This window comes from Gouania willdenowi, unplaced genomic scaffold, assembly GCF_900634775.1.
Source record: "Gouania willdenowi unplaced genomic scaffold, fGouWil2.1 scaffold_275_arrow_ctg1, whole genome shotgun sequence".
NCBI lineage: Eukaryota > Metazoa > Chordata > Actinopteri > Blenniiformes > Gobiesocidae > Gouania > Gouania willdenowi.
Genome location: NW_021145033.1, coordinates 35,992 through 61,328, shown reverse-complemented (window position 1 = coordinate 61,328; position 25,337 = coordinate 35,992). Strand labels below are relative to the sequence as shown.

General features: G+C 39.9%; 1 protein-coding gene and 1 long non-coding RNA gene across 2 annotated transcripts; one reads left to right on the top strand and one right to left on the bottom strand.

Moving 5' to 3' along the window:
- Positions 1–899: 899 nt before the first annotated feature.
- LOC114459245 (NLR family CARD domain-containing protein 3-like) lies at positions 900–24,313 on the top strand (the record flags this gene model as incomplete). The annotated part of the gene is made up of 6 exons (XM_028441564.1): positions 900–1,125; positions 1,325–3,119; positions 3,194–3,437; positions 7,762–7,916; positions 23,511–23,557; positions 23,678–24,313. Coding segments are annotated over 6 exons (2,997 nt in total), but the record flags the coding sequence as incomplete, so codon positions are not given.
- On the bottom strand, positions 3,910–5,291 carry LOC114459244 (uncharacterized). Its single transcript, XR_003673291.1, has 3 exons — positions 5,241–5,291; positions 4,703–4,794; positions 3,910–4,003 (listed from the first exon to the last, which is right to left on the bottom strand). It is a non-coding gene; the product is annotated as an uncharacterized LOC114459244 (long non-coding RNA).
- Positions 24,314–25,337: the final 1,024 nt, after the last annotated feature.

Genomic DNA, 25,337 nt, shown 5'->3' with positions numbered 1-25,337 from the left:
CTCACATACAACTTTATCAATAACATTATGTGATTGGAATGACCTGTGCTAACAAACACGTGATAAATGAGGCTTCAAGTTCTTCACACTCACAGCTCTGTATGTGTTTGAACCAGAACCGAGCCCAGACTAAGTGGACCTGGACCTAGCTGTGTGTCCTTTAGAAGTAACGAGTCCATGGGCAAACACATTGACTTCAAAGGAGGTCCATCTACTGACCCACGGTGAGTGAACATAAATAGGGTTGTTTGTTTTTTTCCTGATGGTCCAGGTTCTTCACACTCCACACTGATAAAAGACCAGTAAACATGATACAGTGCTTTTGATGGACTATATTTGTTATTTGACGTGGTGCTGATGTAAATCTCAGCAAACAGTGGAAGGTGAAAGAGAAAAGGCTTTGTAGGAATGATCTCCAGTGTGTAGGTGAGTCTTAGATAGAGTGTGATCTTCAGATTAGTGAAGGATTGAAGCCAAATAAAGCCTCAGTCCAACAGACTTGTTCTCCTGTTCAGTGGAAACATGCTGAGATGTTCCACACGTGAGCTGAGCTCCAAAGGCTGCTCCACACTCACTGCACTGTGGCTCTGCAGGACATCACCCACTGTTACTGATGTTCACATGATGTTAGCAGAGCTTCCTGATCTTTCCTCCAGCTGCTCCTCAGCATGTCTGAGTGTCTGTGTCTTCTCCACAGCAGCTTGGAGGGTGTGGATGGTTCCTCTGGAGCTGATCCTGACTCCATCTTTACGGTGTGTATGTCTACAAAGACACTAAACCTGTGTCAGCCTGTGATCAAACCACTGTACACACACACACACACACACACACACACACACACACACACACACACACACACACACACTGATGATTGGAGCAGACCTTCACTCATCACCTTTAATGTGTTTGTGTTCCAGCTGCTGGAGGACAACATCATCAGCTTTGTTAAGGCTGAACTCAAACACATGCAGAAGATTGTGGATGGAGATGATCCAGAGTGCTCAGAGAGTCAGATGGAGGGTGAAGATGAGGAGCAGAGGAGCAGCAGGGAGGCCTTTCTGAACATCACACTGTATTTCCTGAAGAGGATGAAGCAGGAGGAGCTGGCTGAGCATCTGCAGAGCAGTAAGAGCATGTGAACATCTTCACTGTGAGGAACATCACATGAAGGACACAAAGCTGGCTTTTCTTTTTCAAAGCATGATTCAATCAGTCACATTTAATCTGAGGAATCATCCAGACTGAGAACATCACACACTTTGATCTCCAATATTCAAACCTGCTCTGACTTCTCCACTTTAACATTAAATTTGTCTTCATTCAGGAACAAAGGCTCATCGATACCAACGTGAGCTGAAGTCCAAGCTTAAGAAGAAGTTCCAGTGTGTGTCTGAGGGCGTGGCTAAAGCAGGAAGTCCAACCCTCCTGAAGGATATTTTCACAGAGCTCTACATCACAGAGGGAGGGGGTGGAGAGGTCAACCAGGAACATGAGGTCATACAGATAGAAACAGCATCCAGGAGATCAGACACAGCAGAAAGAGCCATCACACGAGAAGAGCTCTTTAAAGCCCCTCCTGGAAGACCTCGACCAATCAGGACAGTGATGACAAAGGGCGTGGCTGGCATTGGGAAAACACTCTTAACACACAAGTTCACTGTAGACTGGGCTGAAGACAAAGCCCAGCAGGAGGTCCACTTCACATTTCCACTGACCTTCAGAGAGCTGAACGTGATGAGGGGGAGGAGCTTCAGCTTGGTGGGACTTGTTGATCACTTCTTCTCTGGAAGCAAAGAAGCAGGAATCTGCAGCTTCCAGGACTTCCTGGTTTTGTTCATCTTGGATGGTCTGGATGAGTGTCGGCTCCCTCTGGACTTCCTCAGCACTCAGACCCTGACTGATGTCTCAGAGTCCACCTCAGTGGAGGTTCTGCTGATAAACCTCATCAGAGGAGAACTGCTTCCATCAGCCCGCCTCTGGATAACCACACGGCCTGCAGCAGCCAATCAGATCCCTCCTGAGTGTGTGGACATGGTGACAGAGGTCAGAGGGTTTACTGACCCTCAGAAGGAGGAGTACTTCAGGAGGAGGTCCACAGATAAGGAGCAGGTCAGCAGGATCATGTCCCACATCAGGACGTGTCGTAGTCTCCACATCATGTGCCACATCCCGCTCTTCTGCTGGATAACTGCTACAGTTCTGGAGGACGTGTTGAAGAGCAGAGAGAAGGGAGAGCTGCCCAGGACTCTGACTCAGATCTACAGCCACTATGTGGTCCTTCAGAACAAAGTCAAGATGGTGAAGTTTGATGGAGGAGCTGCCACAGATCAACACTGGAGTCCACAGAGCAGGAAGATGATGGAGTCTCTGGGAATACTGGCTTTTGAGCAGCTGCAAAAAGGAAAGCTGATCTTCTATGAGAGTGACCTGACAGAGTGTGGCATGGACCTCAGAGCAGCCTCAGTGTACTCAGGAGTGTTCACACAGGTATTCAGAGAGGAGAGCAGCCTGTACCAGGACAAGGTGTTCACCTTCATCCACCTGAGCCTTCAGGAGTTTCTGGCTGCTTTTCATGTCCATCAGACCTTCATCAGCTCTAAAGTCAACCTGCTGGAACATAAACCACTGAACCTTCTCCATAGTGGAGGTCAGCCTGACTTAAAACTTCTCCATCAGAGCGCTGTGGACGAGGCCTTACGGAGTCCAAATGGACACTTGGACTTGTTCCTCCGCTTCCTGCTGGGTCTTTCACTGCCAACCAATCAGAGGCTGCTACAAGGCCTGCTGACACAGACAGGAAGTCACTCACAGACCAATTGGAGAACAGTTGCATACATCAAGAAGAAGCTGAGTGAGAGTTTGTCCACAGAGAGAAGCATCAACCTGTTCCACTGTCTGAATGAAGTGAATGATCACTCTCTGCTGGAGGAGATCCAATGGTCCATGAATTCAGGACGTCTCTCCACAGAGAAACTGTCTCCTGCTCAGTGGTCAGCTCTGGTCTTCATCTTACTGTCATCACAAGAACATCTGGATGTCTTTGACCTGAAGAGATTCTCTCCTTCAGAGGAAGCTTTTCTGAAGCTGCTCCCAGTGATCAAAGCCTCCAAGAAAGTTGAGTATGTGACTTTACAACATGTCTTTAATTCTCTCACAGACAAACATCTGTAAGGTTTCTCTGATTCTTCATAAGGTTGAGTTCCTGTCGTCTCTCAGAGAGAAGCTGTGCAGCTCTGTCCTCAGTCCTCAGCTCTCAGTCCTCCAGTGTGAAACATCTGGACCTGAGTAACAATGATCTGCAGGATTCAGGAGTGAAGCTGCTGTGTGAAGGACTGAAGAGTCCTCACTGTAAACTGGACTCTCTCAGGTCAGTGGATCACATGTTCCATCAACATTGTCCTCACTGCATGAAAACTGAGATTATCCACCCTGTGAATGCCTGATAATTCCTGTAAACGCCCAGGATTATCAGCAGTTATCAGCAGTTCACTGAGAAGTCCCCCCACCCCCACTGTGAATGTTTTTCTATAATTAGCATTTCAATGTCTAGCCTGACTGACTGAAACTAACCAACCATTGGAAGAAACCACAGACAGTTCAGAAGTAAAATCACCTGTGATTGGACAGAAAGTCCCTCACTCATTGGTCACCGTTGGGATGCATGGTCATATGCCCCTCCCATTTTTATTATAATACAAATAATAATAATTATAATATTAATGATACTAATAATTATTATTGCTAATATTATTTAGTGAGAACATCACAATAACAGTTTATTGAGAATAAGAGACACAGGAGGAACATAATGAAGGTAGAGCATTATTTATTAAAAATAAAACAAACTTTACACTGTGTCCCTTTGTCTGGGTCAAACACTAAAACTTGAACTCTTTTCAGCTTCAGGGTCATAAAAAGATGGAGCAGGTCTTTTGGGGGGTGGTCCATAATGCAGTCTTTTGTGGTGGGTTGCTTGATATTTGGGCTCATTTTCCAGTTTGTTCTGTAATGTTGAACACAGAGCAGAAAGCTCCAGGCTTCTGAAGGATGGAGACCATAATATATACTATAATAATAATAATCTGTAACCATTGGTAGCCTTAATGTGTCATTTGTGGCAATGCATGGAGGCTCCTGACTGCTGGTCCATTTATATTCTAGTTTACAAATGACAATTTGCGTACCCCTAGGGGTACCGTACCCCACTTTGGGAACCTAGGTTCTATGTTGTTAACACAACAAAATATTGTGTGTGTGTGTGTGTGTGTGTGTGTGTGTGTGTGTGTGTGTGTGTGTGTGTGTGTGTGTGTGTGTGTGTGTGTGTGTGTGTGTGTGTGTGTCTGTGTGTCTGTGTGTGTGTCAGCCGTTTTGTTTTTCCCTCCAAAATGTCACATAATAAACCACAATGTACAAAAATACTAGGAATAGATGAAGCTTTGCTCTGTGCACATGCTCTGTGTAACATCTGTTCTGTTGTCTTTATAAATCTGACCCTCTTCCTCCTCTGTCTGCTGTGAGCTGAACCTTTAATGGCTTCTGTTTGTGTCCAAAGGTCTGGATGACTAAATGTGAAGTTCTTCCAGACTGTCTCATAGTATGTCTTACATGATACTGGGAAAAAGAAAGGCAACAGGCATAAATATGTAAAATAATAACACCACAAACAACAAAACAGATTATTTTCCAGATTAAAGTTGCTTACATATAAAGACTCCAGTGTCCACTTTACACATGTCTGGACTTGTAATGAGAGTTTACATCAAAGTCACAGGTGAATTATGGGACGAGCTCAGTCTGTCACAACAAATAAATAGTGTCAGATACATTTATTTATACTATTTTATATTAAAATCTTACCCTAGTATGTGTTCATAACACTTTTTGTTTCCCTCTGAGTTGTGTAAAAAAAACAATATTTAACTGCAATAAATCATTTTCTCACTCTTTTCTTTCAAGCATCAAATATGTTAGTCTTAAAGTTGTATTGAGCTAATCTAAAGCTAATCAAAGTGTATAAATCAAACTACATAGAACAGTAAAACAAATTTTAAACACATGCTCATATGAATCAGAAGCTAACAACAGAACACGCTACACATGGCACAGTCTGCTAACTTACTACTGTTCATAAAACTTAACTCTTATCAAACTCAAATATCAAAACTACAATGTCATAAAACTCTTTATTTGTTAGGAACCTATTTCTGACATATAAGCTGTGTTTCTGACTATAAACATACCTGAAAAGAGGAGAAATGATCACAAATGTGATTCAGTCTGTTTCCTCCATCAGGAGCATTAGTAGAATGAGGAAAACAGCACGTGTGGGGGCGGAGACAAAACCAATCCATCCCAGATAGTCTAACTCAGAACACTCAGTGGATCACAGATAAACAACAATAACAATAAAGAGACAAGCAAATCATGTGTATTTAACACTCTTTTAACACTTTTAACTGTCTTTTAACATTTAACTGGTATTTAAATATTTAAACTCATGAAAAATTACAACAAAAAAAACGCAAAAATAAAAAACAACACAAATACACAATAACTCCAGAGGGGTATTCCATAAAGGCGGGTTAACAAACTCTGAATCTATCCATAAACTCTGGGTCAACATACCCCACGATGAAGTGGGTCAATCAACCCTGAGTATGTAAACCTTGGGTTACTTACGTGCACGTGCGCGATAAAAAGCCATCATCAATGGATCAAAGAATACTCAAACTGGCATGACAACCAAATGGAAGATAGTGATTTATTCACCCTAATGGGTGAAATAAGCCGGTGTTTGAGGAATATGAGCCTGTTCTAAAGGTGCGTTCAGTCTTCAGTGACTATAGTAGTTTAAATCACCCGTAATTAGTCACACATTTTGGTCACTTCATTACTTTATTACTTCAGTGACGTGACGAGCGGTGAATAATATTAATAAAGTGTGTCTGAGGAGACGTGGCAGCTGCATAGGATGTCTGCATAGAGAGCCCTCCTGTTACACTGGATATAAAGACAGTAAATGCTGCTTCATATCACATCATTTATATTGATTCTTAATGTAATACTGTCGCCAGAGTCATCTCAACGTCCTAAAAAATGTCATAAAAAAAACACTGAAGCGGGACGCGAACCCACGTCCCGTCGTTTGCAAGAGAAGTGTCAGACTTCACTGCACCATCATACCTTCAAAGACGTATGATCTACAGACTTAACTGTATAACAATATAAAAGAACAAACGAGCCTTAAAAGTTGATTTATTTAAATAATCATCTCCTCCTTTATATTTTCCACAGGTTTTTATCCAGAGAACTTTACTACAGACGTCAGTAGATGTTTTAATGTAGATCAACCTCTCAGTGACTTTCACTTAATGATCTACATCGACAACCCTAACCCTAAATTACCGTTATCACAAAAAAAAAAAAAAAAAAAAGACGTAAAGCAACACAACATTAGTAATGAAGTGAACACGTATGTGGTGTGCGATGTTACTAATGTGTTTCAGAGAAAAGTGTTAAAGTTTATTAAAGTGTTCAGAAACGGTGTTCAGGGTTTCTTTGATAAAACCTGCCAACGACCAGGTTTCGTTCACGGACAATGTTGCCCGGGTAACATACTCAGAGAAGAACATACCTTGCTTTTTGGAATGGGATACTCAGAGATTCCTTCATTTGAGCCTGAACATACTCAGTTTGAACATACCCCGCTTTATGGAATACCCCTCAGAAATCATGCATTTTATAGGAAAAATACACAAAAGAACAACAGAAATGCACAAAATTTCTCACAACATAAGACAACAAATATACACAGAATGACAGAAAAACATACACATTTACTATAAAAACTCTTTGTTGTTTCCACATGCATCCCTCTTTCTATTTTTTTGAGGCCCCCAAAGTAAACGTACAAAATGGCAGAAAAACAAAAAACAAAAACAAGAATACAGTATAAAAAAAGAATTCCACATTACAGGAAAATACAGTAAAAGACAAGAAAAACATAGCAAATACTTCAAAAGCTGTACAAAACTACTACAAAAATGAACCAAACGACAACAGTAATACACAAAATAACTCACAATAAAAATAACAACAAAAAAACACAAAAAGACAAGAAAAACAAAAAATGACTGCAAACCCATAGTATTAACAAACAAGCAAAATCACAACAGAAATACACAAAAGTGACTTTAAAAAACACAAATTGGCAACACAAGTACATATTATGACTCCAAAAAAACATACATTTTACAGTAAAAATACACAAAAGGACAAAATAAATGCACAGAATGTTTTTCCTGTGTTAACGCTCAAACTGGTCATTATTCTAGATTCGGACTGGAAGTCACATTTACCTAATTCAGATTTAAATTTAATTCAGCATAAAATGTATTAGGAATTAAGTGTTTACAAGGTCAGTTTGAAGAGGAATTAACTTTTATTCTGCTTTAAAGAGGAATTAAAGCTCCATACAAACATGTTGGCTCTCAGAGACTTGTGTCTTTACAGTGGAGACAGTCCTGATTTACATTTATATAGATCACAGTATGGTCATTTACATGTGAAAACCTTTCTCACCTTGTGCTGTGAGTTTACGACAATTCCTGGCAGTTATCTGGAGCTGACTGGAACTTCCTGTTTACTCAGAGTTAACGGTAATTTACAGTGACGGAAACTGACGGAAATCCCACTTTTCATGCAGTGCCTGTTCCTGGTCTCCTCACTTGTTTCCTGAGTTGTGGATGTTTTTCTGAATCCAGTCTGTCAGGTTGTGTCATCACAGAGGTGGGCGGGGCTTCTCTGGCAGCAGCTTTGAGCTCCAACTCCTCCAGTGTGAGAGAGCTGGACCTGAGCTACAACCATCCAGGAGACTCAGCAGTGAAGCTGCTCTCTCAGATACTGAACACTCTGAGGTGAGACACATCACAGCAGCTCATCACATGTTCACATCAATCCCCATCACATGTGTGACAGAGAGCTGTATCAGAGGAATGTGATGAAGGTGTGAGAGGTGGGACACTAAAGGAGGAGGACTGGGACAGGTTAGAGGGATGAAGGACAGAGATAAGAAGGTAGTGAGGAGTGAGGAGAGGCTGATGGAGAACTATGAGGAGCTGATGAAGGAATGAGAGAGAAGATCAGAGGAGGTGGAACCAATCAGTGAGGATTGTGTTCATACAAAAATATAAATATATCTTATGAAATTACATTTTAATCTTTTCTCTGACACAAGTTATCAAGTCAAAAAATTAGGGATGAACCGAAATGTGAATTATTGACTGAAAACTAAAATAAATTTCCAGCTCTGAATGTTACTAACCACTAAAATTAAAACTATGCAATTGTATAAATCAAAACTAATGCTTCAAATAATCAATCAATAAAAGGTAGGGTAGGGGATTTTTTCCAGATACACTTTTTAAGTTTTTGGTTGAAATTTTCTTAATGTTCTGACAGAAATGAAGATCTTATGAGCTCTGAAAAAGGAACAAAGAAAATCCATCATGTGTAGCAGCTGTAAACCTGTAAAAACGTTGACCAATGAAAAAAGATGGTTCGTTTTTTTATTAACCAAAACGCGTCATTGGTGACGAACTTAAAACAAAGTTTTTAGTCACGTTTTTTAACATACAGTATATAATGATAAAGTTTAGTGTTAACTTGCTGCTGAATGAGACGACGTAGTTTCTACACAATACAAACAATGAGCTTAGATCCACTTCTGCAGCAGCTGTGCTAATGCATGTGAGTGAGACGGAGCACAGAGGGGAGGGGGGTAAGCTACATTCAAAATCATGCTAGCTTTCAAAAATCACCTCCCCTGCCTTTAAAATATGAAAATATTTATTTAGCACTGACATTCCAACAATGCATAATATAAAATAGTCGTGTGTTCCTAGAATATTCCTTTATCCTAGTCAGCAACCTATTACCCTAAGGTAATCCTCTATTTTATCCCTAACCTTATGCCATGGTTCTAGCCCTAAGACCTCAAATGCAGAGAACCCCGAACATGTGCAGTATAAGTGAGTTGCTTACCAGAACGATAATGAAGACTCAGGAAATCATCAGGTAAGTTGAAACAGAAGTTGTCTTTTTACTGAACATATAAAAATATGCTCAGGGCCTCCTTGACGTCTGACGCAGCAGTCGTCTCACAGAAGGAAGACCCCGAGCTCAAAAATCTCCCAACATTTATACTGTGTAATGACGTAGATAAACAGTTGATTGATGGCTTCTTATCTTCTTCCACGACTCTTCCAGCAGGTGTTGTAGCGCTCACGGCTCGCCTGGCAGGTGGCTCACTGGCGTGGCTGTCCTCCAATCTTATCTTATCTTCTCTGACCTACTTTAGCGATCACAGTTTTCTTAGATTGGCAGTGGCTGCCTCAACCTCTTATCTTATCTTCTAGCAGGTGTTTATCTTACCCAGTTCATTATTTCAACTTTTATCCAGTGCAAAAACACAGCCACTACTTCTACTGAGCTACAAAAAAATAATAAAATCCTTTAATAGACCAGTGTGAAAATAATAAAATCCTTTAATAAACCAGTGTGATAATAATAAAATCCTTTAATAAACCAGTGTGATAATAATAACATCCTTTAATAAACCAGTGTGTGTTTGAAGCATGGTTATATGATTTATTGCAGCATGTTAACATGAATATACCGGGGGACCCCATTATGCATTACAAAAATAAAATAAAAATTTTAACTTGACCCACTCATACAATTATTAAAACAGAAATATGTATGTTTTTAAAACGTTTTACATTTATTTCAAACTGTAGACTTATGTTATAAATATCATTGTTTAACAATTGTTAGAGTTTTCGAGCTAACTCTGGTGTTCAGTACCTGAGATTTCATACAGAGAGACATAGTCAGAGGTTTTGCTGAATCAATCAATCAATTTATTAGAGATGAACAGAAAATGAATCAACAAGTCATAAAAAGTCAATAGAAGAACAGACACTCATCTAAAACACAGCTGTGGTCCTCAGGGTCTGCTCACATACATAAATTCATCAGTGTTTTTATATATTTAGAAATCAAATGATCAGCTCCTTGTAATTAGTTAAAGATGTCATTTACTGGTGATTTAAAGCAATACAAATTATGTTTAAGATTTATTGATTTATTCATTATATTGATCATTTAGGGGTCTATGGTGTCTGTTTATTTGATTTATTTAGATATATAGAACATGAGTTGTTTAACATGTATTAAGTTTAATTTTAAGATATAATTATTCTTTTTTATAAATGATTTAGACTTTGTGCCTTTTGAGTCAAACTGACATGTTAATCTGATTGTCTTGTTTATATCTGATTTGTCTCTTCGTTTACGTACATGGTTTTGTTATTTTTATTTTTAGATTAAGTTAAAATCAGATGTTCTGAAACTGTTTGTCCTTGTTCTGAAAATGACAGCTAACAAGTTGATCTGAATATATTTTATGAATAGATTTATTGAGTATAAAGATATATAATTATAGTATTACACACAAGAAGAAATCATGAATAATAATCCATTCTAACATTTCCTCTCTTCACACTGTTTAACAGTGTGACTATATAAAATTATGAATAAGACAAAATATTTAATTCAGACTATGTTTTAATATGTTATATTAACATTATTTGGAAATTATAATATCAGGTTACTTAAAGTAAGCTTGTTAATTTATTTTATTTTTCCTTTAATTTTATTTCAAGCTATATTTCTATTTTGTTTACCATTGTTAGAGTGGGACAAAAACTTTTATTTAACTTTATTACATTTATTTGGATTTACTGTTAGACTATGTTTTAATATAAGAAAAAAGTTATAAGTAGAACAGAACAGAATACAAACATGATTTGTGTTTAAATTGAATATACACAGTAAACTTGAAATTAGCCACTTATATTTATCTGTACAAACAATTACTGAATACATGATCATCAAAATCAATCTTATAAAACATCACATGATTACAAAAGGTGTTGTAAGAATTATTCAACACAGATTTTATAATTTCTTTATTACATACAACCACATAGTGAGGTGAGTCTATGATTGCTATGTAGTGTATGTGTATTTTATTTTAATATCACTTCTCTTTCCATGTGAATGTGAAAACCCACAGCAGGAACCTTAACTGATTGATTGATTGATTCTTATTTCTTAGTGAGGAAAAATACATTCACGGTCCTGCCTGCCCACAGCGACCAATCAGGAACTGACTTTCAGAAAATACTATCAATCTTTATCAAGTTTATGTGGAAGCTTTTGAAGCACAAACGACAAAAACACGTGATCACCCTCTAATATAAACTGTGCAGAAATAATCTATCAATATAATATAGAAACTTTTGTTGAATAAAAATCAATTGAAACACAGTGATATCGCTTACTCATTTAAATTACAATTATGTGAATCTATATTAGTTAATTAGTGTTATTCTATCAGCTGTTCTATTTCCTAACTGAGCAGGTGGTTTGTTTCAGATTATTTTAATTTATATATATAAAGTATTTTATCATTGCCCTCTCTTGTAACTTATTATATTTATTAAAAATAAATAAATCATAATTAAAAATAGACTAAATCAAATACTTATCCAATGGTTTCTGTTCTCAGCTGGTGATGTCTGTATCCTGTGAACAAAAAACTACAACATTTATATACATTTCAAAGGTTGATTATGATTTTTTAAATATTTCAAGTTATAATTTCTATCTAATTTTATCCATGTCTACATATGTATTTATCTATCTGAGGATATAAATACACATAAGGGTTTTAGTTGTTAGATTCTTAGAACATAAAGAGAGGAAAATGACAATATTTTACACAGTTGTAACATAATATTCAAACTGACAGAGATTATTAAAGAAGTGAATAAAAAAGTAAGAAAATAACCCAAAGAACTGAAAAGTAAATCAAATCATTAGAATAAAACAGTAATTAGAACAAAACAGAAATGTAACCAGGTGTTATGTTAATTTATGCCTCTACTAATATTTATATAGATTACAAGGAAACAGATTTGTGATTGTATTTATGTCTTTATTATCTCTCTAAAGAGTCCTAGTTAAATCTATAGACCACGTACCATGTACAGTTCAGCCCCCCCACCTTTGATTAGACGTTTTAGGTGGTGAGGTTGTTTTTATAACCTCAGGTGATCAGCCACTGTTCTGCATTCTGGGCCAGGGTCTATACAGTATATATGATTCCTCAATATATGAAATAATGTTATCCATGTCTGTTATTAAGATCATTAGTTCATTTACCTTTTAACTAAAAAATATGACTTTTATCCAAGCTACAACTGTAAAGTGTTGGGGAGTGTTACATTGTGTATGTACTGTATGTGTGTATGTATATATGTGTGCAAACAGCTATCCTTCTATCACATGATCACTCACTCAAAGACACGCCCTGGTACATTTTTCACTCACAACACGTTTCTCTCAGTTATACATAAAGTGTCATCGTCCATCAATCAATCACTCTATGACACGCCCACTAGCACACTCACACTCATAACACGTTTCTCCCATACATACTGTGTGCGTGTGTGTGTGTGTGTGTGTGCGTGTGTGTGTGTGTGTGTGTTGTTTCCATAATATCTTATTTAATCAATGTTTATATGTTGTAATTATTCTGTTGTGTAAGTGTTTATTTTCTAGGTCAAACAATGTTATTTTTATATTCTTTCTGTATCAGTTGTGAACAAGTTGTGTTGTGTGTTATCTAATGTTCTTTCTTTTTTTTTTTTTTTTTTTTACCTTGTTTGCACATGCTGTTGAAGGTTAACACTACAAGAAGTGAATAAATGAATTTATTTCATTGCATAATTGTGACCATCACCAGCCCTCCCTAGGGAAGGGTAAATACTTTATTAAAGGGAGGATGTAAAAAAGAGAGAGGGCAGTGTTACACCAGGGTGAGGGGGGTGGGGGGGGGGGGAGTTAACAGGGAGGAGGGATACAAGATAGGAAAACGAATGGGTGGGGAATAATCAATAAGTTTCAAGTGATGTGATGTGAAATTGTGGTTGTGTATATTGTGCTTATTGTTGTGTTATCAAGCCAGTCTGGTGACCAGTGTGCGGCTTAGGAATAATGGTGGTGGCTGTGAGCAGAGGAGGAAGTGAGTGGAAGTTACATAAAACAGGTATTTGGGAACAACGTGTCCATGGTTGAGCCCAGTATGAGTGTTATCCCACAGCCCGAGGCCAGTGCGTCTATGACAAATGTGATTCCAAGAGCCGCTACTGCAAAACCCATAAGCCGCCCCCGGGCCCGAAGAAGCAGTCGGGCCAGCAGAAAGAGCGAGAGATCTAGGGGCCCCCGGCGACCACCCCACGGCCAAGCAGCCCCCCGAACGCCCCCAAGGTCCCAAGCCGAGAGGCTGCCATTGCCCCCCCCCATACACACCCGAAAAGCCCCCAAGGAGCCAAGGACCCAGCGCACCACGCCACCGACTCCAACCCCCAACCCCCCCCGAGACCCACCGCCACGCCCGACCGCACCATCTTGATGTGCTTTTACTCTATGCAGTGGCCCAGCCACCAACAAAGGGGCCAGGCCCCCACCGGAGAGGCCCAAATATGTGTACCAACCCACCACCCTGTTATGGTGCCTCTCCATTCCCCAATGGAGAGGCACTTCCCGATCCCCTGTGTGAATGTGTGTGTTTGGTGAATGTATGGGGTGTAATTAAAAGAAGGGGGATGGAGGGGAGCGGTGCTCCCCCTCCAGCCTCTGTGGATTTATGTGTATGTGGTGTAATAGGCCGGAGGGTGTAAATGATGATACACCCTCCGGGGGGTGACATGTTGAGATGCAATTAAAATTGGAGGGATTAGTAGGGCAACTAGAGGTGGGAGGGCCGCCCCCACGCCACTACATAGTAACACAGGTGGCGGCCCCCTCCACCCCCAGCCCCACCATCCAGCCCCCCAAGGGTTGGGTATTGGTGTGTGGTGCATTTTGTGAGTGAGCCAGACCAGCTGGGAGTGGGGTGAAGTGAACATGTAGGAGGCCTGTCCAGTGTGAGCCGGGCCCGTCCGCGTGGCGGGCCACGCGAGAGGGTAGATGGCGCAGACGGGCAAGTGGCACTGCGGGCCCCGGAACAGCACAGCCGGAGACCCCCCCCCACGGCACCCCCCAGACCGCGCCGGCCCCGCGGAACACGGCGACACCCCCCACCCCCGGGCACAGCCAGGCACCAACAACATCCCCCGGCGCCCCAGGGGGCGACCCCCGCCGCCCGCCGGCCCGGAGCAACGCCACCCCGCCACCAAGGGGAGCGGCCGAGCAGGGGGGAGGCCCATGCCCGCACCAGGGCCAGCACAGGCCCACCCGGCGCCACGATACAACACTCTCCACCGGGAGGCGGCCCCGGCCCCCCCGACGAGAGAGGACGCCATCCACCGCCAAGCAGGGCCATCCCGCCAGCCACGGACCGGCAAGCCAGAGTACCGAAGCACCCCCAGCCCGGAACCGCCCCCCCCACACCAACGGCGCCAATAGAGCCCCCCCCCCCCCACGGAGGCAATCCCCGACGACCCACGCACCGGCACGAGACACCCCCCCGACGCCAGCACACCCCGAACAACAGCGGGCACAAGGCCACCAGCCCCGCCCCGCCCAAGGCTGCGCAGCGCCGCCACGAGCCGCGGCCGGTCCCCGGGCAGATGGCCGGAGAGCACCTCCCCGGACACGTAACCCAAGGATCCGCCCCCGGGGCACCCCCGCCCCGGAATCGCGCCCACGGCGCCCGGTGCACCCAGCCAGCAGACCAGCCAATCCCAACGCGGATCCACCGGGCCAGGAACCACGCGCCGCGCCCCCGCACACCCGCCCAATACGACCCCCGGGGAGGCCCCATAGCACCCCTCACCCCACCCCCTAGCCATAACGTCCACACCCCGGCCATTGCGGTCGTACAAAAAGCCCCCGAGGGGGCCCCGCCTGGCTCGTCGCGCAAGCGACATCCCTAGCAAAGGTGCGCCCCAGGGAGCCAAGCCAAGGACCCGCAAGGGCCGACGGAGCAACCCACAGCCACACCCCGCCACCCAGCAACCCAGGAGGCAATCGCCGACCCCGGGCAGCAGTCACCCCCAAAGCCACCCCCACCCCGGATCCCCCCGGACCGGAGCCAAGGACCCCACCACCCCAGGCCCCCCAACGAGACCACCCCCCAGCCAACCCACCCGGCACGGCACCGCCCGTCCCCCAGGCGGGAGCCGCAGCCCCCCCACCAGTGCCCCAGGCCAACGGGAGCCCCCCAAACCCAACCCCACAGGATGGCGGGCGCAAGAGCAAAGGAGGAGGAGGGGGGGAGGACGAGACAGGGGGACAGGGAGCAAGGGGAAGGAGCGGCAGGGGAGCACGCAGGGCCCCAGCCCCAGAGACCAACCAGATGCGCATGCAAGGGGCAACGGCGCCAAATCAAACAGCCCCGGGACCCCGTGAACACCCAGAAGGAATGCACACCCGTGCTGAGGCAACAAGGCACCCCGGCAACCCACCCCAGCCATCCTGACCAAGACCACCCAGAGGCCCAAGGCGGCCCCGGCCTACAGTTGGGCTAGTGCGTTTGTAAAGAGTGGTGCTGGCAGTCGCTTGCAGGCTAGATCATCAGGCTTTTAAAAATTTAGATTTAATGCAATTAAAAAAGGAGTCCAACGCTCCTCAAAGCACGTTATTTTTTTTTGTTTTCTGAGAGCAGACATCTTTTCCATGGAAATAAATTCTGTGAGGAGATTTTGCCATTGGTTTATGTTTAAGGATTTTTTGTCTTTCCAATTTAGTAATATTGTTTTTTTTTGCTATGGCTAGTGCCGCAAGGATTGATTGTGATTGGTTTGCTGGAGGTTGAAGCATTGTCAGGTCTCCAATCAAACAAAGATTTGGAGATAAAGGAATTCTGTAGTCCAAAATGGAGGACAGTTTTTCAGTGATTAGAATCCAAAAGTGTTGAACTGGGGAGCAAAGCCATAAGGCATGTAAATAGGAATCCGCTGTATTCTGGGTGCACTGAGAGCAGATGTCTGTTGCTGAGAAGCCCATTTTATGCATTTTCTGTTGGGTAATGTGGGATCTGTGGAGGACCTTGTATTGAATTATCTGAAGGTTTGTGTTTTTTGTCATCTTAAAAGTATTACAACAAATTTCTGCCCAGAAATCAGTGCTCGGGGTGATTGAGAGTTCGGCCTCCCACTTCGCGATTGGTAAGTAATTACAGTTAGTGTTCGAAAGCGCTCTGTATATTTTTGAGAGTTTTTTTGATTTTGTTGAGATTTTTTTCATATATATAGCCAGTTCTGGAGGTTGTAACGTAGTTAAGTCTAGTGGAGTGGTTTTCTTTATTGTCTCTGTTACTTGTAAGTACTGTAGAAAGTTACTTTTATTTATATCGAATGCTTGGGTTAGATTGTTATATGACCTGATCTTGTCATTTTCAAAAAGGTCTTGGAGATGAGTGATTCCACTCTCTTCCCATGTCTTCAGATAGAGTGGTGTTTTTTTATTTTTAAAGTCGGGGTTGTGCCAGATTGGAGAGAGTATACTAGTTTTTAATTGGCCATTTGTGATGTCCAGGGCTTTCCACCATGCAGTCAGTGTGGAGGCAATTAGTGGGTTTTTAAAGCAGTTGTGATGTTTGAGGGTCGCAGTGATAAAAGGGAGATCAGAGAGTTTAATGTGTTTGCAGTCTAACTGTTCTATTTCTAGGCAGGTGTTGTAGTATTCTTTTGGATTTAGCCATTCTGTTAAATATAGTATTTGATTTGCTAAGTAATAATGCATGAAATTAGGGGCTTCTAAACCACCCTCGTCTTTGTTTTTTTGAAGGGTAGAAAGGCTTATTTTAGGTTTTTTATTTCTAGTATAGAATTTTGTAGTTGTAGAATCTAATCTTTGAAACCATTGTTTTGGTGGTTTCAGTGGTATCATTGAGAACAAGTAGTTTATTTTTGGTAAGATTTTCATTTTAACTGAGGCTATCCTGCCAAGTAGTGAGATGGGGAGATTGTTCCATCTCCGCAGATCTTCTGTGACTTTGTCCAACATCGGATCATGATTTAGTTTAATTAATTCATTTAAGTTTGGTGATATATTTAAGCCTAGATATTTAATTGTATTTGTGGTGGAGGGGTGTTGTGGATTTTGGTGTGCAGGATTCCAAGAGTTTTTTGTCAAAGGGAGGATTGATGATTTTGTCCAGTTAATGGAATAGTCTGATAATTTAGAGAAGCTGTTTATTAGATTAAATACTTCCTCTAAAGAGGATTGCGGTTCTTCCAAATAGAGTAAAATGTCATCCGCGTAAAGATTAATTTTGTGTTCTGAGATGGATGAGTGGATTCCTTTAATAACAGAGTTCTGACGTACAGCTGCTGCGAGAGGTTCAACGAATATTGCAAAAAGCATAGGTGAGAGTGGACAGCCTTGTCTGGTTCCCCTCTGCAGTGTGAAGCTTTGGGATGTTATTTTGTTTGTGGTTACTGAGGCCTTAGGTTTATTGTACAGGGTGGAGATCCATTGTATGAATGATTCTCCGAAGCCAAATTTGCCAAGGACAGTTAGGAGGAATGACCAGTTTACTCTATCAAATGCTTTTTCTGCATCGAGTGACAAGATTATTTTTTTCCTTTTAGAGTTCTGTGCCATGTTGATCATATTAAACAGTCTTCTCACATTGTCTGTGGAGTGTCTATTTTTAATAAATCCTGTCTGGTCTTGGTGTATAATTGACTGTACTACTTTCTCTAACCTGGATGTGAGTGCTTTGGAAATAATTTTTAAGTCTGTGTTAATAAGTGAGATGGGACGATAGCTTGAGGGTAATATGGGGTTTTTGTCTGGTTTAAGTAACAATTTAATGTTCGCTGTATTCATGTGACCTCCTACATGCCCTTTATTTTTGATCTCTGTTACTACTCTGAAAAATAGTGGAGCCAGCATTGACCAGAAATGTTTAAGGAATTCAGCAGGGAACCCATCTGGACCTGGTGCTTTGCCTGTTGACATGCTATCTAAAGCATTTTGTAATTCTTGTAAGGTTAATGGTGAGTCTAAGGTGGTTTTCTGATCTATAGTGAGCTGTGGTAGGTTTAGTTTATTAAGAAAGGTTTTAATATCTTCAGGGTCAGGGTTTAAATTTGATGAGTATAAGTTTTGATAATAATCATGAAAGATGTTATTAATGTCCTGAGGTAAGTTTAAAGTTTGACCTGCGTTATCAGAAATTGCTGCTATAAAGGAATTTTCTTTATTATGTTTGAGCTGATTTGCTAAATATTTGCCTGATTTATTATTGTAGTCAAAGATTCAGATTAAGTTTTGTATTTTGGAGTTTTTCCCATAAAAGTTCAGAAGGGTTAGCTGCGTATTCTTCCGTAAGTTTTTTGATCTTTTCTTCAAGTGTTTTTTCTGCTATCTGTTCCTGTTTTTTCTTAAAAGAAGAGTATGATATAATCTTCCCTCTAATGACAGCCTTGCCAGTTTCCCAGAGTAAGGACGGTGATATTTCTGGGGAGTCGTTTGTCAATAGAAAGTCCTCCCATTCTTTTCTTATAATTTTTTCAAATTTACTGTCATTAAGTAATGAAGTGTTAAAGCGCCATAGAGAGGATACTTTCTGATTAGAGTCACACTGCAGGGTGAGGGATATTGGGGCATGATCGCTAATAATTATAGGATGTATTTTAGATGACATCTTATGTACGATGGAATTATTTGAAAGAAAAAAGTCAATTCGGGAGAAGGATTTATGCACAGGGGAGAAGAAAATATATTCTTTTTTAGTTGGGTTATTCAGTCTCTATACATCTCCTATTCCAAGATCTTCCATGTAATCCATTAATACTTTAGCAGATCGAGATGGTTTTGTATTTGAGCACTTACTAGATCTGTCCAATGATGTGTTGAGCGCCAGATTGAAGTCACCTCCGATGATTAAAGATGAGTCTGCAGAAAGGTCTGAAAGCTCTGAGAAAATTCTATGGAAAAAATCAGGGTCATCATTATTGGGGGCATATAGATTAAGAATTGTGAAACATTTATTATAGATTACTACTTTGATAATAATATATCTACCCTCTGGGTCTATGACGGAGTTGATTATGTTAACGGGTAACCTTTTGTTGAGAAGAACCGAGACTCCTCTTTGTCTGGAATTGAAACATGAATTATATATCTTGTTAAAATTTGAATCTGTCAGGGATTTTTCTTCTGATTTAAGTAAGTGAGTTTCTTGAAAGAAGACAATGTCTGCATTTAATCTTGATACATAGTCAAATATCTTAATCTTTTTAGCCTGTGAGCGAATGCCACGCACATTCCAAGAAGTTACTGTAAACTGATACATAGAATGAGGTGAGTGTTAGTCCATACAGGTGTGAGCATAAGTGAGAATCTGTGAGCATTTGTGCACTGTGTTGTAAAAAGCTTGGATGCAAGGAAAGAAAGAAGAGGAGACATATTTATCATGCGATAGCACCACGGGGTAAAGGACTGGATTGAATAGGTTAGTGAAAAGCACAAACATACAATGACAACAACCAATATCAGAAGAGTAAAAGGAGCAAGGGGTAATTATAGGAGGTGTAGGAGGTGGGGGGTGTTGTGGGTGTTGAGTGAATGTGAAAGAAAAAAAGAGTGAGGGGTTCGAGACGAGTGAGTTGACATGAGGGTAGAGAGTGTCCTGTGAGAGAGTACGTGCCAAAAAGTGTTTACCAAATCTAAGCCAATATGTAGCATACATACAAACATACATACACATACGTGTTCTATATACCTATCCATGTTTTTATTTTAGTGTTATTATTATTTGTATGTATTTATTTATTTTAATTATTATTATTGTTATATATATATATACATATATTTTTTTAATTTTTTTTTTTTTTTTATGGAGTTATCATTATTTTATATATATTTTCTCTCTATATATATAATATCTATCTATATATATATATATACACATATACATACATACATATATATACACATACACATACATATAAACATATATACATAGACATATACATACATATATACATACACACATACATACACACATACATACATATACATGCACATATATACACACATACACATACACACATAAACATATACACATACATATATATATATATATATATACACATACATATACATACACACACATCTACATACACATACATATATAAACATATGCATATACACACACATACATACATACATATGTATACATATATACATACACTTACACACACACATACATACACACTTTTTTTTTTTTTTTTTAAATGTATTTATTGTTTTTATTTGCCCTTTTTTTTTTTTTTTAATGTACAGATATATACATACACACACATACAACATATATATTTATTTTAATTTTTTTTTAAATAATGCTACCTTAGCTTCACCATAAGTGGAGAATTATCCTTTCAATGTTAACTCACATAACACCTGTGTTTTTTTTTTTTTTCTTTAACTTCATTATTATTATTATTTTTAGATTTGTCTTTCTCAGTAGAGCCAGGGCGTGACGTTTAAGTCCCTAAACAGTTGGCCATCTATGTAAAGCTTGTCTACGACCAGTTTGGAATTTTTGCCTTTCTGTCGGTTTTCTTTAAAGATAGGATACAGGGTTTTTCGACGTTCGTTTATTTCCCGAGGGAATTGATCATTCATGCCGAATTGCGTACCTTTAGGTTCCCGACCTTTACTTTTAACCTGGATCTTCTGTTGAAAGTGCTCAAATTTGGCAATGATGGGACGTGGACGGTTTCCTCTCCGTGGTCCGAGGTGATGGACACGGTGAAATGTGATGTTTTTCACGGTTTCTGCCGGGATTTTAAGCGCCGACGACATGAAGTCTTTCAGCAGAGCATGTGGGTCATCGTTGGGGGTTTCTGGAATACCTGAGAATATTACGTTGTCTCTCATACTGCGAGATTGGATATCCAGGACTGATTCTTTAAGAAACTTGTTTTCTTTTTTCAGCTCTTTTACCTCGGAGCTCACCGCAGATAAAGCCGAATGGATATCATGATTATCTTTTTGTAAGTCCTGGATTTGTTGATAGGCAAATTCCAGGCTGACTTTCATTTCCTGAACGTCTCGGTGCAGTAAGTCGAGCACATCCAGCCTCGTAATTATGGTCTGTAGGAGTTCCGTGTGGGATTCTACCTCGAGGTCTGATGTATCGGTGGCTGAATCGTTTTTCCGGCGCTTCGCCGACTTACCTGATGATCTAATGTTCTTTCTACCAGTTCACTGCAGTTCACACAAGATATAGTTTCATAATCATTCATTTCATTCATGTCAAAAAGAGGAGAAATTCATTTCTGGTTTATCTATTAAAGCTGTTTTAATTTAATATATGTTGATTTGGACATTTCTGATTTAAGATCAGAAAAACATTTGTTTGATGTGTGTTTTGTTTCTATGTTTATTATTATTAAATAATGTAATAATGTGAAAGTTGTGACTTTTTAGGACATTAGTGATTTTAAATGAAATATTCAAAATCAAACTAAAACATAAATATTGTTGTGGTTCCTATTTTTTTCTTAGTCTTTATATATTTTAGGTTTAAAAATAAAATAATTACTGGTCTATGGAGGAGATATTTTTATGTGAAACATTTCAAATCTAACTTTGAAACAAAGGCTGAACTTTTTATTAAAAAGTTTCTCAACCAAAATGTATTTTAGTTTATTTTCCTAATTTGATATTACAATTTAAGTTTTTTAGTTTGTTCAATAATTAGTATTTTATCTTATTTAATTAATGTATTCGTTTTTTAATTAAACATGAGACAAATTACAGAATTATTAGCGTTATCTATAAAACCTTATGGGATTGAACATATAGTTTTGATTTAATGATTTCTAAACTGATGTGTTTCATGTTAACATACACCAACATATTTTAGCAGCATCAGCATTATTGTTTTCTGTGACGTGTCCTTCAGTCTTTACTTGTTTTATCAGGAGGGAATGATTAGAACACTTTAGTTTAGTCTTTTCCCAGCAGCAGAGTTTTTTCAGAGTGTTTCCTTTTGAGGGAGAGTTCATTCTGTATTTGTCCATAGTATCCATAGCAACGGTCATCTACCAATCACTAACAGCCACTGGTAGATGGCATGTCCAGATCAGTCAGATCAGATTATTTATCATTATTCTTATTTCATATTATTATTATTATTATTATTATTATTATTATTATTATTATTATTATTATTATTATTATTATTATTATTATTATTATTATTATTATTTCGATGTCATGTTTTTGTAGGAAACAGTTTGTTCTTTCTTCTGAGTTTAACATAATCAAAACTATCTGGATGGAGCCATTTTGAGTCTATAAGTTTTTATAATGTGTGTTTGGCTATTTTCAAAAAAACAAAGTTGTCCTGATTTTTTATTTTATTTTATTATTACCCAAGAGGTTTTTGGTAAATTGTCATTATAACAAAAGTATTTTGTCTTGTCATATTTGGTGCCTTTGGAGATCAACTTATTTATTTATTTATTGACTTATTTAAGTATTTGTTTACTTATTTCTTTATTTAATTCATTCATTTTTATATTTATTTGTGTCTCAGTCTTCATTTATTCATTTAATTCATTTTTAGCCTATTCTAGTTGTAAAAGTCAAAGTAGTAAAATATATTTAAACTAAAGTATTTTATAATTATTATTTCTAGTGTTAATTATTTGTGTAAAGTTGTTCAGCTAATGTTCAAATCTATGTTTCTTTTTATTTTATTTTTTTTCATGTGTGTTTATGTGTAGATATATATGTATGGGTGTATATGTATTTTATCAATCTCTATTTATCATTTATATATGGGTGTGTAATTATATGTGTTAGTGTATATATATGTACATTTATGTGAATGTTGTGAATGTTGAAGTTTTAGATACAAAGTCATAAATATATTTTATCAAGATTATTGTTATTATTTATTAAAGAGAAGTGTTGAGAGGTTAGTAAATTATACTCCTGTGAATATGTATTGATGTCTTATGTTTAATTTTCCTTTTTATTATGTTTTTGAAATAATCACTATATACAGTCAATCAATAGGTTTGTTTATTCATTTATTTATCATTGTAATGTATTAGAATTCATAAGACAAATGTATTTCTAAAGGGATAATTATGATTTAGTGTGTGATATTATCCACATTCAAAAACTAAAAAGAATAAAAATATGTACGACTACCAAACTTATTTAAACTGCAAAGGACCAAATAGTGTATATATACATATATATAATAGTGTACAGTTAAGATCAGAGGAGGTGGAACCAATCAGTGAGGATGAAGAGAGGAACACTTTGAAGGAGATGAAGAAGGTGAAGCTGTTGAAGACAAACCAGTAGAAACATGGAGAGCTTGATGGAGATGGCATCAGGTTTCTGAGCAGCACTTTGGACTCTTTAGGTGTGTAAATCACTGCCTGTGTTTGCTCCTGCAGGGCGGACCATGGAGGAGAGCAGAGGATCAAAGCTGGTGTGAGGAAGTGTAAGTGTGTGTGTGTTCATTCAAAGTGTCCTCATGAAGCTCTGAGTGAATGAACATGTCAGTGATACAGAGACAATGAAGCATCACATGATCAACTGTTGTTTCTTTGTGTCTCATCAGATTTCTGTCGCATTCACCTCGACACAAACTCCATCAACAGAAACCTCAGACTGTCTGACAACAACAGGACGGTGACATGTGTGAAGAAGGAGGAGCTTTATCCTGATCATCAGGACAGATTTGATATCGATCAGGTTCTGTGTAGTACTGGTCTGACTGGTCACTGTTACTGGGAGGTGGAGTGGAATGGAGATGTTTCTATAGCAGTGAGTTACAGAGGAATCAGTAGGAAAGGAGACAGTGATGATTGTTTGTTTGGATTTAATAATCAGTCCTGGAGACTGAGATGTTACAGTGGTTTTTACATCTTCAGACACAATAACATTGTCACACGTACCTCCTGTCCCTGTGGTTCCTCTGGTAGAGTAGGAGTGTATGTGGACTGTCCTGATGGACGTCTGTCCTTCTATGAAGTCTCCTCTGACTCTATGACACTCATCCACACCGTCTGTACCTCCTTCACTGACACTCTGTATCCTGGGTTTGGGATTGGGTCCATTGGTTCCTCAGTGTCTCTGAGTCCTCTGTGAGACAGACAGACAGACACAGATAGACAGACAGACAGACAGACAGAGAGACAGTCACACAGACAGACAGACACACACAGCTACACAGACAGACAGACAAACAGACAGACAGACACAGACAGACAGTCAGACACAGAGACAGACAGACAGAAGACAGACAGACACAGCTACAATGACAGTCAGACACACCGACAGACACACAAACAGGCAGACAGGCAGACAGACAGACAGACAAACACAGACAGACAGACACACCGACAGACACAGCCACACAGACATACAGACAGACACTTAGACAAACAAACACACAGACAGACACATAGACAGACAGACAAACAGATAGACATACACTTAGACAGACACATGGACAGACAGACAGTCAAACACACAGAGAAAGACAGACATTCAAACACAGCTACACAGACAGACAGACACACCGACAGACAGACAGACACAGCCACACAGACATACACGCAGACAGACAGACAAACAGTCAGACACATAGACTGACAGACACAGAGACACACAGGCAGACAGCCAAACAGACAGCCAAACAGACAGCCAAACAGACAGCCAAACACACAGACAGACAGACATACACTTAGACAAACAGACACACACATGGACAGACAGACAGACAAACACACACACACACACACACACACACACACACACACACACACACACACACACAGAGACAGACAAACACAGACAGACAAACACAGCTACACAGACAGACACACACACCGACAGACAGACAGAGAGACAGACAGACAGACAGCTACACAGACAGAAACACAGACACACAGACAACCCATACAACATAGACTGACAGACACAGAGACAGACAGGCAGACAGACAGACACACACACCGACAGACAGACAGAGAAACAGACAGACAGACAGCTACACAGACAGAAACACAGACACACAGACAACCCATACAACATAGACTGACAGACACAGAGACAGACAGGCAGACAGACAGACACACAGAGACAGACAGACACTTAGACAAACAAACAGACACGCAGACAGATAAACAGGCAGACAGACAGAAAGACACACACTCACACACAGAGCCACACAGACAGACAGACAGACACACACAGCTACACAGACAGACAGGCAG